The sequence below is a fragment of the Peromyscus maniculatus genome, chromosome 4 (genome assembly GCF_049852395.1).
Source record: "Peromyscus maniculatus bairdii isolate BWxNUB_F1_BW_parent chromosome 4, HU_Pman_BW_mat_3.1, whole genome shotgun sequence".
NCBI lineage: Eukaryota > Metazoa > Chordata > Mammalia > Rodentia > Cricetidae > Peromyscus > Peromyscus maniculatus.
Genome location: NC_134855.1, coordinates 11,683,073 through 11,700,870, shown reverse-complemented (window position 1 = coordinate 11,700,870; position 17,798 = coordinate 11,683,073). Strand labels below are relative to the sequence as shown.

General features: G+C 44.9%; 1 protein-coding gene across 17 annotated transcripts in view; it reads left to right on the top strand.

Annotated features, from left to right (window-relative positions):
- Tsc1 (TSC complex subunit 1) overlaps window positions 1-17,798 on the top strand; it is a 52,397-nt gene that overhangs the window by 17,880 nt on the left and 16,719 nt on the right. For 6 of the 17 annotated variants that reach the window (XM_076569117.1, XM_076569121.1, XM_076569118.1 and 3 more), the window contains 10 exons: window positions 121-306; window positions 1,866-1,969; window positions 3,140-3,292; window positions 4,399-4,543; window positions 5,778-5,932; window positions 6,307-6,380; window positions 14,135-14,310; window positions 15,268-15,383; window positions 15,701-15,812; window positions 16,111-16,229. In XM_076569117.1, coding sequence (XP_076425232.1) covers window positions 201-306; window positions 1,866-1,969; window positions 3,140-3,292; window positions 4,399-4,543; window positions 5,778-5,932; window positions 6,307-6,380; window positions 14,135-14,310; window positions 15,268-15,383; window positions 15,701-15,812; window positions 16,111-16,229 — 1,260 coding nt within the window. In that variant the 5' untranslated portion in view covers window positions 121-200. Of the gene's footprint in view, window positions 1-120; window positions 307-1,865; window positions 1,970-3,139; window positions 3,293-4,299; window positions 4,544-5,777; window positions 5,933-6,306; window positions 6,381-12,739; window positions 12,815-14,134; window positions 14,311-15,267; window positions 15,384-15,700; window positions 15,813-16,107; window positions 16,230-17,798 lie in introns of those variants that run through there. The other 11 variants (XM_076569111.1, XM_076569114.1, XM_076569110.1 and 8 more) reach the window with 4 other exon arrangements.

The following is a 17,798-nucleotide window of genomic DNA, read 5'->3' as shown; positions in this document are numbered from 1 at the left end:
AGTTCTGCCCAGCATAGGCTGCATTGAACAGGTTCTCTGGCTTGTTTTCCTGTGGGTTTTTGGTTTATGTGGTGTCAGGTAAGAGTCATTTTTCACACTGTCCTTATTCCCATTTTGCAGTCTGGTAGTGGCCCTAATGAAGAGCTGTTCAAGCCTTTAGCACATGCCTTGGAGCCCGCACAGTGTAGTTGAGTGAGAGAATGGCCCAGCTTGCCAACATTGGGGAGCTACTCTCCATGCTGGACTCTCCCACACTGGGTGTACGGGATGACGTGACAACCATCTTCAAGGAATCCCTCAATTCTGGTAAGTGGAGAATTGTCCTCACAAGAAGAGCTTGACCTGGAGCTGAGTGTGTTGGGGCCTGGAGGCAAATGATTGTTTTCAACTTCAGGGATGTGTTTAGAAAATTGCATCTTTTTTTTTTTTTTGGAGGCCTTGTTTCACTGTGTATTCCAAACTAGCCTGGAACTTGTGACTTTCCTGCCTCAGCCTTTCAAATGCTGGGACTTCAGGCAATTCCTCCATACCAGTCTTTTAAATTGCTAGGCCAGAGAGAGTTTCCGTTGGTGGATTCATACTGCATGCGTTTTAAACATTTAGTTATGGCAGTGCTCAGGTATTCGCATACTGACATCAACACCATGCAACAAGCTCATGAACTCACCTTCAGGTTCTGAGGTTTTGTTTTTAAAGAAAAGTGTGTGTGTGTGTGTGTGTGTGTGTGTGTGTGTGTGTGTGTGTGTGTGTGTGTTGCTGGAGGGCTTCTCTCCAGGTTCCACCAAGCCCCGCAGTCCCACAATCCACGTATAAAATAATCACTCAGATGCTTATATTACTTATAAATTGTATGGCCGTGGCAGGCTTCTTGCTAACTGTTCTTATATCTTAAATTAACCCATTTCTATAAATCTATACCTTGCCACGTGGCTGGTGGCTTACAGGCATCTTTACATGCTGCTTGTCCTGGCGGTGGCTGCAGTGTCTCTCTCTCCTTCCTGTTTCCCCAATTCTCCTCTCTCCTTATCCCACCTATACTTCCTGTCTGGTCACTGGCCATCAGTGTTTTATTTATATAGAGCGATATCCACAGCGTGTGTGTGTGTGTGTGTGTGTGTGTGTGTGTGTGTGTGTATAATGTGTGTGCATGTGTACATGAGTATGTTTGTGTGAGCGTATGCACTTGTATGTGTGCATTCAAGCATGCCTGTTTGAGTTTATGTGTACTGCATGTGTTCAGGTTCTCCTGAAGGTCAGAAGATGGTGTAAAATTCCCTGGAACTAGAGCTATAGGTGGTTGTGAGCCACCATGTGTGGGTGCTGGGAACTGAATCTAGGGTTTTTGTAAGAACAGAAAGCACTCTTAACTGATGAGCCATTTCTTCAGCCATTTATTTATTTATGTGTTTGTTTATTTTTCTTTGTGTGTGTGTGCGTGTGCGTGTACATGTGTGTGTATACACGTATTACAAAGGCCAGAAGATGACATTTGGGTGTCCCAGTCTCCTGTCACTCTTTGCCTTATTCTCTTGAAACAAGGACTCTCACTGAATCTGGAGCTAGGCTGGTGCTTCCTGGGGCTACAGGTGTTCATGACCATGCCCAGCTTTTTAATGTGTGTTCTGGGAATTTGAACTCAGATCTTTATGCTTGTGCCACAAGCCATATAGCCATATAGCTATGATAGTATTTCATGTGCTTTTGTGGCTATATAAGCTTGGAATTATCCTGTTAGTCTAATGAATTTTAAAAAAGCAAAAACAGTGCTTAATGACTTTGGATAGTGAAAAAGGATGTTTTCTGGCTTTTATGACAATTATTGAGGGAAAAGGAAGTAAGTCTGATGAATTACCCTTTTTGTTTAGAACGTGGGCCTATGCTTGTAAACACCTTGGTGGATTATTACCTGGAAACCAATTCTCAGCCCGTATTGCACATCCTGACCACCTTGCAAGAGCCACATGATAAGGTAACTGCTGGGATGGAATTGCAGGCCACTTTTTGAGTTCTCAGTCTGGTGAGGGTGACCACATCAGTTGCCACAGCTCATCTCCAAAGACTAAATACATATGAAATAATTTGTAGGCTCTGAAAAGTTTACAAAGTAACATCAACTTCAGAGGCTTTTTACAGATCTTGTTCTTTAAAGAAATCTTGTAATTCCAGTACTGTAGTAGATTAATGGCAATTGAAATAAAGATCTTTTTTTTTTTTTTGGTTTTTCGAAACAGGGTTTCTCTGGGTAGCTTTGCGCCTTTCCTGGAACTCACTTGGTAGCCCAGGCTGGCCTCAAACTCACAGAGATCCGCCTGGCTCTGCCTCCCGAGTGCTGGGATTAAAGGCGTGCGCCACCACCGCCCGGCAAGATCTTTTTTTAAAAGATTTATTTATTATGTATAATGTTCTGCCTGCATGCCAGAAGGCGGCACCAGATCTCATTATATAGATGGTTGTGAGCCACCATATGGTTGCTGAGAATTAAACTCAGGAACCTCTGTAAGATTAGCCTGTGCTCTTAACCTCTGGAGCCATCTCTCCAGCCCCCAAAATAAAGATCTTTAAACTTGTGCTTTGAGTAGGGCTTTTGAAAATACCAATAAGGGGAAATTCCTAAGTCTTGCATTTGCATGTGAGGTTGCCTGCTTTTACAATGCCTACTATGGTCTTGTTTACTCCAGGCCAGATTACAACACCACAATGGCTTGATTTACATTTAAGGCTAGAGCATGGATGCTTGGGTGTTACAGCAGTAAGGGTCTTACACAACCTGCCGTGGGTTTGCAACCTTGGATTGTGTGTCAGGGTGGAGAGAAGCTGAAATATAGTCTTGTCCCTGTTTGCAACTCTGCATTAAGGGATCCTTTTTCATAAATTGCAGCTGGCTGTTCTCTCAGGCCAAATGAAGAAAACTTCATTCACTAACGTGGTTTTGAAAATCTTGAATTGGGCTTATTAGTCTTTTGATTGGAGCCTTAGCCTTTACAGGCTGAGCCATATCTTCAGCCCACGGGGTTATTAAATCTTTTGGGTCCTGTATTAGAGGGAAGACTTGAGAGCTTGGAGTTTATCATTACTGCCTGTAATTTTGTTCACTTTGTATACTTACAAGAAAATTTCTCATGATCTTTTACATTTTCAGCACCTCTTGGACAAAATTAATGAGTATGTAGGCAAAGCTGCCACTCGTTTATCCATCCTCTTGTTGCTGGGGCACGTTGTCAGACTACAGCCATCTTGGAAGCATAAGCTCTCTCAAGCACCTCTTCTGCCTTCTTTACTGAAATGTCTCAAGGTAGGAGATTTGGAAGGCTTTGATGGAAATGCCTCCGTAAATATTATTTCTGAAGAAAGTGTTGTAACCCAGCTTGCAGGGGTCCGTTCTTTGCTTCTACCATGTGGGTCTCAGGCATTGAACTCAGGTTGTCAGGCTTGGTGATAGGGGCTTCACCCACTGAGCCACCTCACCAGCCTTGAATCTATCTACTTACTTACTCCATTTATTTATTTATATTTTATGTGTATGTGTGAGTCCCTGCGTGTGTGTCTATGTACTAGATGCATGCCTGGTACCCTTGGAGGCCAGAAGAGGGAATAGAACCCCCTAGAAATGGAGTTACAGACTTGGGAGCCACCAAGCTGGTTCTGGCAACTGAACTGGTTCCTTTAGAAGAGCAGTCTATGCTCTTAACCACTAAGCCATTTCTCCAGCTTCTCTGGTTTGTTTTGCTTTTGTTTTATTTTGTTTTTTGAGAAGGGTCTTGCCATGTAGTCCTAGGTGATCTAGATCTCACTATGGAACCAGGCTGGCTTTCAACTCGAGGCAGTCTTCCTGCCTTAGCCTCCCAGCTGTTAGAATTGCAGGTGTTAGCCACCATGGTTGGCTTGTAGTAGTCCTTTAAACAGTAGAGAATTGGGCAGAGGGTGTGGCTTAGTGGTAGAGCTCTTACCTAGCATGCATAAGGCCCTGAGTTTAGTTCCCAGTACTAGTGAGAAAATGAATTAACTCTCAGTGTGCAGTGTCCATTAATCACTTGACAGAAAATTAACATCTTAGAAGTTTAGTTGGATGGGTGAGAATAGCAGTGTCCTGTGTTCTGTGTAAGCTGTCTCTTACACTTTCATCCAGGTGGTGGGATAGGGAATCTTGAGGCTTCTAGACTTGGGAGTTTCAAGCCAAGTTAAACCTGTCGCTCAGATGAGGTGGTGGAATATGGGAAGTGGTCCTCCAGTATCCCACAATGGTGACAGGGCTTAGTGTTTCTGCTAAGTCTATTTCAGTGCTGTCCCTCAAATTCTTAGGGGTCAGGAAATGAGCACAAGAGGGGCTTCAGATCTGTGACCTCAGGATTTGGACCCTCATCCCAGTGCTGAGCCTGACGTCGCCCTTCCCTTCTGCAGATGGACACTGATGTTGTGGTCCTCACAACTGGTGTCTTGGTGTTGATCACCATGCTACCGATGATCCCGCAGTCAGGGAAGCAGCATCTTCTTGATTTCTTTGACATCTTTGGCCGTCTCTCGTCATGGTGCCTGAAGAAACCAGGTACAGTTCCAGTGTCCTTATCAGGCTTCACAAGGGAATGCTGTCCTTACTGTTAGCAGCCATGTGTTTTAAGGGAAGGAAGGATGTATGGTATTCACTACATAGATGAGAAAATGTTTGGGTGCGCCCATTGCAGGGCACATAGGAAGCAGGGCTGGCGAGACGCTGTCCTTATGCTGTTGGTCAGAGAAACTTAGGGGCAGGATGTACAACTTCCTGAATCTCATTAGTAAAACTGGATCACAACTGAGTTTACAAAATGCTTGTGTTCTTCTGTGCTGATGTGTGCAGCCACAGCTTCACGACTTCAGTTGTGAGAACCTATGGGTTGTGCATAGAGGAGGAGGAGACAGACTCCAGTGTCCTCATTGGGGCATGAGTGTCAACTGTATGGGACTTTTCCCATATCAGATCATTTCGGCAGGCAGTGCAGCTTCATCAGAGTGATTCAGAAGCTGTCAGCCTGTGCACTGCAGAATCTTCTGGTAGTCCTAGCATGAAATATTCATATTAGAAGATGAAATATGTATGGTCTGTGGGGGAGACTGCTTCAGCTTTCTGCACAAGGGCCATTGAGCACAAGCCTGGCCTGCCAGCCTGGCCATATCTTCTTGGGAGAAAGGGACAGCTGCTTCTAGAAAGCTGGAGTTTCTATAGGGTCTTGGTAAGGCCAAATTAATGGAATTGTCCAAGCAACTTAAATTAATTTCTACATTGTAGTGTTTCCTCTTTAGTTATAAATCTGCACAGTTAAGATCCTATCTTGGTTTTAAAAGTCTCTTACATGCTCATTCTACAAACCCTCACATGTTCATTATGCACCAAATTCTATGTGTGGTACTAGGGGAGAAGGAGAGAAATAGCCTCCTTTTCAAGACACACATGCTGAATCAGGCAAGAAATGTCACTACAGATGGTAGGGAGAGTGACTGAGACTGGGAGAGTGATACTGAGAGGAACCTGGTGTTGGAAGAGTGTTTGGAATCTTCCTTGTGGGGTGGCTGGAGAGGAGGAGGAAGGCAGAGATGGGTAGATACCCTTCTAGGTCACATGAAGCAGATTGGAGTTTACCCAAAGGATTCACTGGTGGGTTTTAAACAAGGGCATATGGTATATCCAGATTTGCATCTGACTTACCTTTCTGAAGCTCAGTAGGTGAGCTTCAGAGAGCTTCAGAAAGAAAGCATGCTGTCGTCCTCAAGTTCATGTCTGTACAACTGGTTTCCTTCCTTAGGCCATGTGACAGAAGTCTACCTTGTCCATCTCCATGCCAGTGTTTATGCCCTCTTTCATCGCCTTTATGGAATGTACCCTTGTAACTTTGTCTCCTTCCTGCGCTCTCACTATAGTATGAAGGAAAACGTGGAGACTTTTGAAGAAGTTGTCAAGGTGAGTTAAAAAACAACAGCTGCCCATCTATTTGAGCCTTAGAGCTTCTTTCAGACAGGTACTTTTATAGCATTTGTATTATATGGCAGACAGGAAAATTTTGAGAAGAAATCCTTGACACCTCTACTTCAAACCAAGTAGCCATTAACTGTCTTTCTGATTCCCTAGTCAAGAGTTGCTATTCTGTGCATTTCATATACATGGGATTGTGCTATGTGTGCCCTTTTGTGATTGGCGTCTCACCGTATTTCAAGGTTCATCTGTGTTGTAACATGTATCAGTACTTCATCCCTTTTTGTTGTCAAATAATGTTCCATCATGTGGATTTGCCACACAACTTCACACCTATAATTTGTCAACCCAAACTCTTCTAGCCAATGATGGAGCATGTGCGAATTCATCCGGAATTAGTGACTGGATCCAAGGACCATGAACTGGACCCTCGAAGGTACAGAAACTAAATTAGTGACAGAATTTTTGAGTCTCTTAGAGATTGAAAGTATGATCTGTGGATATCTGTGGGAATACAGATGTTCCACTTGCAGAATGGGCTGGAACTTTGCATCTAAAGAATACTCCTCAGGGAGAGCTACTGACTCCATGAGCAGAGCAGAGGTGATGGCAGCCAGTACCTGTCCCCAGAAGCCCAGGAAGGCTTGCTTTTTGGTAACTTGAGTGAGTTGGGAGGTTAATTGGGTAGCTGAAAACTAGGAGATTACAGAAAGGCCAGATGTGGAGTAATGAGCCTATTTGGGTCCCTTTCTCCATGGGCATTGCCAAGCGCCTGACACCCCCATGGGCCCTGCAGGAATTCCCAGGTGTGTCCTGAGGAGCCACTGCAGCTGCTGAGCTACATGAAGCACAGCTCCTTCTGCCTGTTAGGCAGATTTACGACTCCCAGTGAGGGGATGGAAGCTTTTTGGTGGAAACTGAGCTACAGGTATCAATCGCTGGGATCTTAAAAAGACTGGCTTATAGGGTCATGCCTCTTCTAGTCTCTTCTGTCATGTAGCCTCAGTAGTCAGCTTAAAGCAGTGTATAATACCACATAAGCATATAGTTAGCTCCAGCCTGAAAATCAGAACATGCCAGTGGTAGTTCTGCCTGAGAAGCTTTTCCTCCCTGCCTCCCTCAGAGGCAACTCTGCTTTGCTCTTATGTTCACTGTTTTCTCTGTAGTTTGCCATATATGTGGCTTGTTTTGAGCGTTGATTGCTGTTAGATACAGGCTTGCAGAGGATGAGGGCAGGAGCATTGTCAGCGTTGGTGGGCCTGGCTTCACCTTCTCTAAGAGTGCTTTCTGGAGAGTCATTGCACAAGGTGGCAAGTGAGGCCTGGAAAGCATAGGTTTACCCCGTATGTGTCTGGCAAAGCTTCTCATGAGGGCTGTTGTCAGATGTCCTGTCCTGGCTGCTCCAGCATAGGGTAGGTCTCTGCAAAATCCTATGGAGTAAAATAAATGCAGATCTAGGGAGTGAGAACTTCCTCAGTCTGTAGTGAAGACGAGTTCTCTCAGGTCACTTGATGCTATCCCTTGACTAAAAGGATAGTGGGGATAGTAGGAGCCTTGGAGATGTTCCGCAGCATGCTTGTCTTTCAGCAGCTCTGTTCTGAGCTGAACTGGCTGCTGTCTGAGACTCAGCTGTTGGCTTGCTCTCCTGAGCCATTGCTTGGCCTCTTTCCTGGGCAGCATCTCCCATTTCTTGTATTTTTTTGTCTTCTTTCTTGGTGTGTGTGTGTGTGTGTGTGTGTGTGTGTGTGTGTGTGTGTGTGTGTGTGTGTGTGTGTGTGTGTATGTGTGTGATGTGGGTTCCAGGGGTTGAACTGGGCCATTTCCCAGGCCTTCCCTCTGGTTGTGCTGTGCTGCATCCTCTACCATTTAGGAAGGATACAGTTGACCTGGCCGGATGTGAATGCTGGCCTGAGGGTTAGTCTCCTCCAGTGACTGGAGGAAGAACCCATTGCCATTTTGCTGGTATATTTTCCTCTATGGGGGCTGGCAGAATATCTCTCTTTTAGATTGATAGTCTGAAATCTCCTTGTGATATACCTTGGTGTGGATATGTTGTCGTTGTTCAACATATAAGCTTTTAGGTCTTAGGAGATTTTCTTTACTGTTTTGGGTGTGGCTTTCTCTCCTCTGGTTACCTGTCTTTGCTATACTCCAGTGGTAACATCAAAACCTGTTTTTCCTTTCTATCTTTTAGTCTGCTTCCTGCAGGCTTCCTTGTCATTGATGTTCAGCCTTCCCGCTTTAGTTATTCCCACTGTTAGGATTTTTGCCTGAGTGTTCTCTTTAGTTCACAGAGTGCTTTTCTTTAGTCACCTATTTTCGTCTCGTAGATACGGTGTCTTTTTTTATTTTCTCTGCATAGTCTATTTCTTCATTCACTTGTTTTGATTTGTGCTTTTTAAGTCTCTGAGGCTTTTTGCAAAGCTTTAATGATTCTCTTGTGCTTGGGTGAGAAGACAAGAAAACTGCTTGTGAATGTGGGCATTTTATCTAGAGCATTTTTGTGTGGATCTGAGCTTCTGGGGAGATACCAACACGGGGATTGTGTTCTTTAGCTGGTCAGATTTTTAGAAAATTCTTCTCATCTCCAGACTGGTATGACTTGGCTGTTTCTGCAGAAGAGGTAGGTAAGGGAGGACTTGGTGGTTTGGACATTTAGATTCTCATAACTTTCTTGCCTGAGATGCATTTATGCCCCCCATGTCTTCTGTTGAGGCTTTGTTCTGGCCTGACTTCACTTTCCTGGAGAGAATTCCCTTGCCAGGGAATAACCAGATTCCAGTAAGGAACAGAGCTGCTTTCTGGGAGCATAGAGTTCCCAGAAAGCCCCAGCTGCTTTGGGGTAGCTATCTCTAGCTTCTTGCATCTCACCTCCAGTTCCAGAAGATCTGGATGCTGTGAGCTCTTGGGCTCCTAAGGGTTGTGCAGTATAAACCAGCTGACTGGTGGCTTGAAGCTTTGGTTTAGGACTTTGCTTCTTGGGTTGGACATGCCAGTTATCACCTGTCTGCTGCTCTCCAGATTTAGACACTTGTGCTTTCTGCCTTCTTTTCCTCACTGTGCTTCATATATGAAAACAGGTCTTTATTATAGATGGTGGAACTTCAAGAGATTGTACAGTTGGGTAAAAATGTTCAGTCAGCCATATTAGCTTGGGGGCTTTCCCTGTCAGCAGTACACAGCACCTCAGTGCCCAGAGTTGTGGACCATCTGGTGTTGGAAGGAAGATTTGTTTGCTGTGAGAGAGAGTGTGATAAGGAAGGGGAGCCAGGAAGAAACACTGACTGCAAAACCATAGAACAGGCATAGAACAGTGCATGGTTGTGTGGGGGCAGGGTGACACAGTAAAGGGCATTCTGGCAGTAAAGAGCTCTTGAAGTTAAAATGAACCCCCAAGTAAGCATTTCAGTAAAGGAACTAGATGTACAGCTAAGACTGGCCCATTTGAACAAAGGACAGAGGCAGATGATTGAGAACAGCTTTAGAATGGTGGGCAGAGCCTAATAGCCAATAAAACAAATTTTTAAAGGAGAAGAGGACACTTTGGTAGAAGAAAAAGCTAAAGTCAAAGCTTCCAGATTGAAGGAGTTTGTCTGGTGCACAGATCAGTCAATGTAAAGGGATGCTGCCAAGCCTCAACTTTGTGAGATTTCAAAACACTAGAATAAACCTTTCAGAAAATGGAAGGATAAAAACAGCCAGGCACTTAATAAGAACCAGAAGTCAGAATAATGTTAGCTTCTCAACTCCTTCAAGAGGCTTTCAAGTTAGAGTTCTGTGGTGTGAGGCTCTTTTAGAAAGGCCAGGAGGCAGAGTTACCCCCACCTCCTGCACGCCAGCTAACCAAGGGAGAATGCTCTACCAAAATGAGTCCAAGAAGGTTGGGGCTTGGTGTAGGTTGGTCAGAGAGGTGTCAGAGCAGTGGGCCGAGGACTGACCAACTCCAGAAGGGAGCTCAGCGGGATGAGGAGAGAGACAGTTGGCGTCAGTCCAGAGTAGCCAGGGTAGTTCAGATAGCATTGGACGCATCACAGACTGGGAGAAGGAGACAATGCCAGGCCATACCAGTGAGAAACCCTGTCAGAACCCCTCAGCTCTGCTGTGATTGATGCTTACATAGTCTTAATAGTTGCTTAAGTCAATTTTGGAAAAAATGAAGAGTTAACTTGAGGAGGAGGGAAAGGATAGATAGCAGTGATCCTGGTCCTTAGAGCGAGTTAATACATGAGAAGCGTAGAGTGTATTTGTTGGGCCTTAGAGAGTTGGGGAAGTAATTCAGCTAGCAGAGCTGGAGGCAGCAGCCCGAGTAGTTGTCAGGAGAACAGTGTGAGGTGCCCTTAGCATGGCACTGACTGTTGTTTCCCCCATAGAGTCCAGTTAGGCCTCGGCCTCTTAGTCTTCTTGTCTCTATCTTCTCTGGCCTTGGGACCATAGGCTGCAGGTACTATAAGCTACTGTATTTCAGTGGTTCTGAGATGCACAACACACGTACATTTTATGTGGATCTGAGAGGAGGGATACCAAGTAAACAAGTGAGCAGCTGTTAAGATTGTAGTTTGCAATTTCAGAGACATGAAAATAGAAATAGTCTATTTAAGCCGGCCGTGGTGGTGTATGTCTTTACTCCCAGCACTGGGGAGGCAGAGGCAAGTGGGGGCTGAGTTCGAGGCCAGCCTGGTCTTCAGAGTGAGTTCCAGGACAGCCATGGCTACACAGAGAAACCCTGTCTCATAAGAACTAAAAACAAGTAAAACAAATAGACTTTTTAAAAAGTCTGTTTAAGTATCAAGGAAATACAATGGAGTTTTGCTTGAACTAAAATAAAACATTTAGAGCCAGTGAGATGGCCCAGTGGCTAAAGGGACCTGAAGCCACATGGTGGAAGACGAGAACCAAGTTCTTCTCAGACCTCTTTCAGGTACACTCTGCTACACACAAAAGGATTGTAAAGATACTTAACTGGATTCTTTCCCAGCATGTGCAGTACTCAGAGTTCAATCTCCAGCACTGCAAAAATAAGCAAAACATTTAATGTAGTCCTCTTTTATTTATGTTTTCTTACTTACTGTGTGTGGATGTGTGTATACACATGCACATGTACATGCATACATGCATGAATGCATGTGTGTGGAGGAGAGGACAGCTTATTGGAGTAATTTTCTTCCTCTACCTGTATGTAGGTTCAGGGTTTGAAAAGTCAGGATTGGCCCTGATGTCTACCTGCTGAGTCATCCTGCCAGCCATGTATTTCTTTTTTCTTTTTCTTTTTTTTTTTTTAAGGAATCTTATTTCCTTTACTGAAATTAATTTTGTGCATATGTGTCTTGACTCCTTATTTAATCACTTTCTAGTCATGCTGAGGGTTTGGAAAAGAGCTCCCCACATCCACCCCTAACTCCATACACATGTCTATAGCAGCCAGTACCCAAGGGACAAAGCTTGAAATACTTGCCCCTCAGGAAAGCTGCCTTGTGCTCTGGCCACATGCTGCACATCCTCTCCTTTGTATTTAACACCACATTTTTTTTTTTTAAATTAAGCTTTATTTATTATGTATACAGTGTTCTCCTTACATGTATGCCTGCATGCCAGAAGAAGGTGCCAGATCTTATTGTAAATGGTTGTGAGCCACCATGTGGTTGCTGGGAATTGAGCTCAGGACCTCTGGAAGAGCAGCCAGTGCTCTTAATTTCTGAGCCATCTCTCCAGCCCCTAATACCACATTTTCAGCCCATTAGAATGAACAGGCATTCCATAAGTGTGTGTAGATAACATGTGTTATTCGGCGAACCCACACAATGCTCTTAGTGCTGTTGCCTTCCTCCGTGCAAACATGGACAGAGGACTGTTGGAGCCCATTTAGGTTTTCTTTACCCAGCAGGTCTGCATAGAGAGGATGATTGTACCACGGGCCTGGGTGCAGGTGTCTGAGATGATCTGCACTTGGCTGTGCTGGGGGAGGTCTTTTTTATTTTTTATTTTTTTTTTAATTTTTAAATTTTTAATTTTTATTTTATTTTATTTTACAATACCATTCAGTTCTACATATCAGCCACAGGTTCCCCTATTCTCCCCCTCCCACCACCTCCCCTTACCCCCATCCCACCCCCCATTCCCACCTCCTCCAGGGCAAAACCTCCCCCGAGGACTGCGATCAACCTGGTATACTCAGTCCAGGCAGGTCCAGTCCCTTCCTGGGGGAGGTCTTTTGCTCCACCCCTTTGCATTCCTCTAAAAGCCCTTTGGCAGACACCGGGTCTGATGGATTAGGATCCAGGCCCTCCCGAGGCTATCCTGTATTTTCTGTCTGTTTCTCTCCCCTCTATACTTCTATCTAATATTTCCCGCTGCTCCTGTTCAAGAGTACCCTGGGGAAAAGTGGGGGTGGGATGGACCTCCAGAAGACAAGAGTCCTGTCAGAATGACCATGAACTTGGAGCCACAGACAGTAAAGCTGTGTGTCCTAAGAGCAAGTTGATGCTTGGGGAGTGTGCACAGTTTAAGTGTTCTGTTGGTTTGGGGGCATTTGTAGAACATTTGGCAGATCTAGAAGAGATAAAAGAAGAAAGTAAGAGAGTGAAAATTGCCTGTAACTCCAGGGTTTTGTGGTGCTGGAGATTTAACACAGGCCTTTCAGATGTTGGGCAAGCATCTATGACAGAGCTACACCCCAGCCTTTAGTTTGTGTGTGTGTGGTGGAGGGTGGGGGGGACATATATGTGGAGGTCAGAGGGCAACTTTTCAGGGGTCAGTTCTCTCTGTTTTGAGGCAGGGTCTCTGTTTCTGTCCCTGCAGTCCACTGGCACTGGAGCTTCTGGCTGATTCTCCTGTCTATATCTGCCATCTTGCTGTAGGACTGCGGGGATTACAGTTGAGTGCCACCACATCTGGCTTTTATGTGGGTACCAGGGATCAAATTCACGTCTGTCAGGCTTACTTGAGGGGTAAATGCTTTACCTGCTGCATTATTTCCCAGCCCCTCTAGTTCTTTGAATTTCAATACTTAATACTATCAGTCTATTTGTGGGCACTTACCAGAACAGCTTTGTATTTTCTTCTCATTTAAGATAGTCTAAAGTGATGAGATGGCACGTTGGTTTTAAGGTGTCTGTTGCTAAGCCTGATGACCTGTTCACTCCATACGACTCACGAGGTAGAAGGGAAGAACTGACTCCCACAAGCTGCCCTCCAGTCTCCACATGTCTTGCTGTGACATTCTCCTGCCCCCAAGTAAATACATAAAATGAGAAAGAAATCTTTTAAAAAGAGGTTATATTCCAGTCAGGTGTATCCTAGCACTTGGAATTCAAGCCACAAATTCAAGGACAGCCTTGGTTACAGAGTGAGTTTCAGGGGAGCCAGGATCACAGAGTAAGACCCTGAGTCAAAAAACATAAAATTGAAAACAAACAAACAAACAAACAAACAGATGGTGAGAGTCCTTTAGTATTTGAAAACATGATTTTTAAAATCAGCTTTAGTAATGTGTATGGTTTACATATAATAAAACTAGTCTTGTTAAGTTTTGACAACAGTTGTGTCCACAGTGAAGGTTTCCATGGCCTCTGGCAGCCACTGGTCTGTTGAAAGCTTGCTCTCCCAATGTTGTGCTGACTACTCTGCTGGAGGATGGTTCCCTTTGACTGGCCTTATTCCTGTCAAAGCCATGCTGTGGCTCAGTATTATCCTGTGTTTCTGTAGGATTAATTGGAGGTATGCGAGCCTGAGGCTCCCACTGCAGAAACTCTTTAACATGCTTTACATGTCCTTTGGTCTTAATTGGTTGCACAGTATTTATGGTCCAGGGATATGTTAGAAGAACCCAGAGGCTTTGGCTGGAGACCTCAGGTCAGCCCAGCTGCTTAGTGCCTTCAGCTCCTGCCATTCCCTGCTTCCCTTTGTTTCAAAGCACACATTCCCAGAGCTGTCTGTGTAGTCTAAGAGGCTAGCCTTCATCATTGTTGGTGACATTTTTCCTTTATGAAACCATTTTAACTAGGGGAGGTGGTTTGTTAGGTGGATGGCTAGTTTTTATATTAGTGCTATTCCTACCTGGGTTGGCATGGTTATGCCTCTTGCTTTGCTAATACATAGCCCAGTGGCCGGCACTGAGTTGGGCTCTGGAGGATTTAACTGATGTGGTTAGGTGGATTAGTGCATGCCTTTCTTGACTTGTGTTGCCTTTTCTAGGTGGAAGACATTAGAAACTCACGATGTTGTAATAGAGTGTGCCAAAATCTCTCTGGACCCTACAGAAGCCTCGTATGAAGATGGCTACTCTGTGTCTCACCAGCTCTCTGTCTGCTTCTCTCACCGCTCAGCTGATGTCACCGCCAGCCCTTATGTGGACACACAGAATAGCTATGGTAAAAAGTAACTTTGGTCCTGTTTGCACTGTCATCTCAGGAAAGCATTGTTTTTATTTTTGCTCTCAGTGCTCTTCCTAGAGTAAGACTTCTTTTGCTACCTAAGGACTTCTCCCAGAATATTTGTAAATTAGAATTTATCTCTATTTTATTTAAATAATTTTCTATCCTTAAAGCTTAACTGTTCTCAGTCTCTCATCTAATAACGTAACAGGTCCCCAGACTAGTCTCAGCCCCTAAGACAGTGAGGTCCAAGTGCTTATGTCTGGTCCCTGTGTCATGAGGGACTCATCTTCAAGTGGGAACCCACAGACTATAGACTGACGTAGTCTGAGAGTCAGGATTCACAGCAGATCCTGGCTTTAGGTGGAATGGAGGCTGCAGATCAGGCTGTCAGACATGGCAAGCCTATTAAATTATCCTCTTGTATAACTAGAGTCAGACCTGTCTGATCTTTAACTTCCAAAGGGCATTTAAAGTATCTTTAAAGGCTGGATGTGGTGGTGCACACCTTTAATCCCAACACTCAGAAGACAGAGGCAGTGGATCTCTGAGTTCAAGGCCAGTCTAGTATTCTAGGGCACTGTATACAGTGAAGCCCTGTCTACAAACAAACAACCCACAAGAATCTTTAAATGTTAGTTTAATCCCAAGGATGCCCAAGCCTCTAGGGATTTTGTTTATTTATTTGTTTGTTTTTTGAGACAGGGCTTCTCTATGTAGTTCTGGCTGTCCTGGAACTCACTCTGTAGACCAGGCTGGCCTTGAACTCACAGAGATCCACCTGCCTCTGCCTCCCGAGTGCTGGGATTAAAAACGTACCACGGTCTGCCCAGCTACCCATAGTGATTTTAAATAGAGAATTGAGTGTTATCAGGTGATCTCGAGGATTGTGGTTGTTTATCAGAATGACTTGGCACCCCATACTCACCCCTGCCTCCTTCCCTTTCATTTCAGGGGGCGCTACTTCCACCCCTTCCTCCACCTCTCGGCTGATGTTGTTCAGTCCAGCTGGGCAGCTACCTCAGAGTCTGAGTTCCCCATCAACAAGGCTGTTACCTGAGCCGCTGCAAGTACGGTGCTACTCAGTGTGCCTTCCCTCTGCCTCCTGGTGAACTTAGCCATTGGTCAGGAGTTAGTATGTGGTGGGGAAATGGCACACTGTGAGTTTCAGGAGCGCCCTGTAAGAGCCCATGATAGGAGCAGAGAAAAGCCATTGTTGCCACGCGGGCACCTTGGAATCCAAACACTTGAAATGCAGCTTGTCTCGTGGTAAAGATTTCACAACATGCAGCTTATAGTTGAAAAGACTGCATCTAAACTGAATTGCCTAGAAATCTGCAGGACGCAGTGCTCACCTGCTCGTGCTGATGTCCTTATTGATTTCTAGGCTACTCTCTGGAGCCCATCTGTGGTCTGTGGGATGACCACTCCTCCTACGTCTCCGGGAAACGTCCCACCTGATTTGTCACACCCCTACAGTAAAGCTTTTGCTACCACTGGTATGTGGATCTTAGTTGGACTTGATTGGTTGGTTTGGGCCTGTGTTTTGTGACAGGAACTCATAGTGACATTGGGGGCCATTTGGCAGTAATAAACTTGTTTTTGAAACTCAATATAAGTTTCTGGGCTTTTCAGAATGAGTAAAATAAAGAGATAGACAGATAGATGCTGAGGCTGGTGTGGATTCCAGGAAGTTGACTGGACAGCTGCATTTGTAGTGATAGCAGTGTTTGGGAAACAATGGCCTTTCTGATATTTGGCTCAGCCTTTCTATGTACTATCCTTGTTTCTGAGCAGGTGGAAAAGGAACTCCTTTGGGAACCCCAGCAACCTCTCCTCCTCCAGCCCCACCCTGTCCTCCAGACGACTGTGTGCATGGGCCAGCCTCGCAGGCCACAGCCATACATCCCCGGAAGGTGAGTGGCAGGCCAGAGATACCAGTGTATATCTCGCCTTGTGAAGCCTAATTATGCTAAGTACCACCCTGACTCCAGATGGGATGGAACTGGATCATACTAACTGAAAATAGGTGTCATCGCTCTCATGGTGTGACCTGCCAATCCCAAGACCCCAAAAGCCTTTCAGGCTCAGGGGGTTGGACCAACTTTCAAGTCAACATTACCTGCTGTGTGCCCTTCCCGTGGCATCAACAGTACAGACAGTAGTGAGATGCTGACCCTTAGCACAGACCAAGTTAGAGACCAGCATACTTTTCAGCCTAGAAATAGGAAAGGAGAAGGAAAAGCATATTCTACACTAAGAGCAGAAGTGATGAGTTTTCATTAAATCTGGGCCTTGAAATTACATATATACCCTTAGGGAATGTAGCTGGGTATTGTGGCACACATTTGATCCAGGCTCCAGAGGCTGAGGCAGGAGGATTGTGAGTTCAAGGCCAGTATAGATACAGTGAGACCTGTCTCAAAAGAGCAAGCAAATGGCCGGGTGGTAGTGGCATACACCTTTAATTCCAGCACTTGGGAGGCAGAGGCAGGCGGATCTCTGTGAGTTCGAGGCCAGCCAGGAAAGGCGCAAAGCTACACAGAGAAACCCTGTCTTGAAAAACAACAAAAAAAAAAAACAAAAAAACAAACAAACAAAAAAAAAAGAGCAAGCAAATGAACAAAATAAGAAGTGTACTCAAAGCATGTTTTATTGCACACTGCAAGATGAGGGAAGTCCTGCCTTGTAGCTGTTTAAGTTGGAGCTGAACTAGCTGCTTTTTTTCTAGGAACATGATTTATTGAAAAGACAAGTGACTGACAGATGGTTTATTCAGGCCTGAATATTTAGCAGGAAATTTTTCAATTGATTTTTTTTTTTTCAGATTCAGTACAGGCTAATGGATTTCATTATGACATTTTCATACTTACATGTACTTTGCTCACATTTTCTTCTTCCCCTACCAGTAACAGTTTCTTAAATGATGAGCCAAGTCTGTCACTTCAAGGAAAACAGCTGACAGTAATTTATAGCCAATAATAAAATCCAACTTGCAAGTGAAAATAGGTCATTAAAAAGCTTGTGCCTAGGGCCTGGCATGGTGGTGCATGCCTTTAGCTACAGCACTTGGGAGGCAGAAGCAGGTGGATCTCTGTGAGTTCAAGGCCAGCCTGGTCTGCGTATCAGGCTCTAGATTATCCAGTGCTACATAGACCCTGTCTACAAACCAACAAACAACCTGGCCAGGCATGGTGGAGCACACCTTTAATCCCAGTACTCGGGAGGAAGAGACAGGTGGATCTTTATCAGCCTGGTTTACATAGTTCCAGGATAGCCAGGGCTACTCAGGGAAATACTGTCTCCAAAACCAAAAGTCTTGTACCTGCCATCAGTGCTGATTGTTCAAGCACTGAAGATCTGAGCTCAGGTTCCAGTACCCATGTAAAAAGTGTTGCTAAGTAAGCCTGTATCCCCAAGCCCTGCTGTTAAAGGCAGGAGGGTCGCTGGGGCTTGCTGGCTACCGTCCCAGCTCAGTGAGAGAC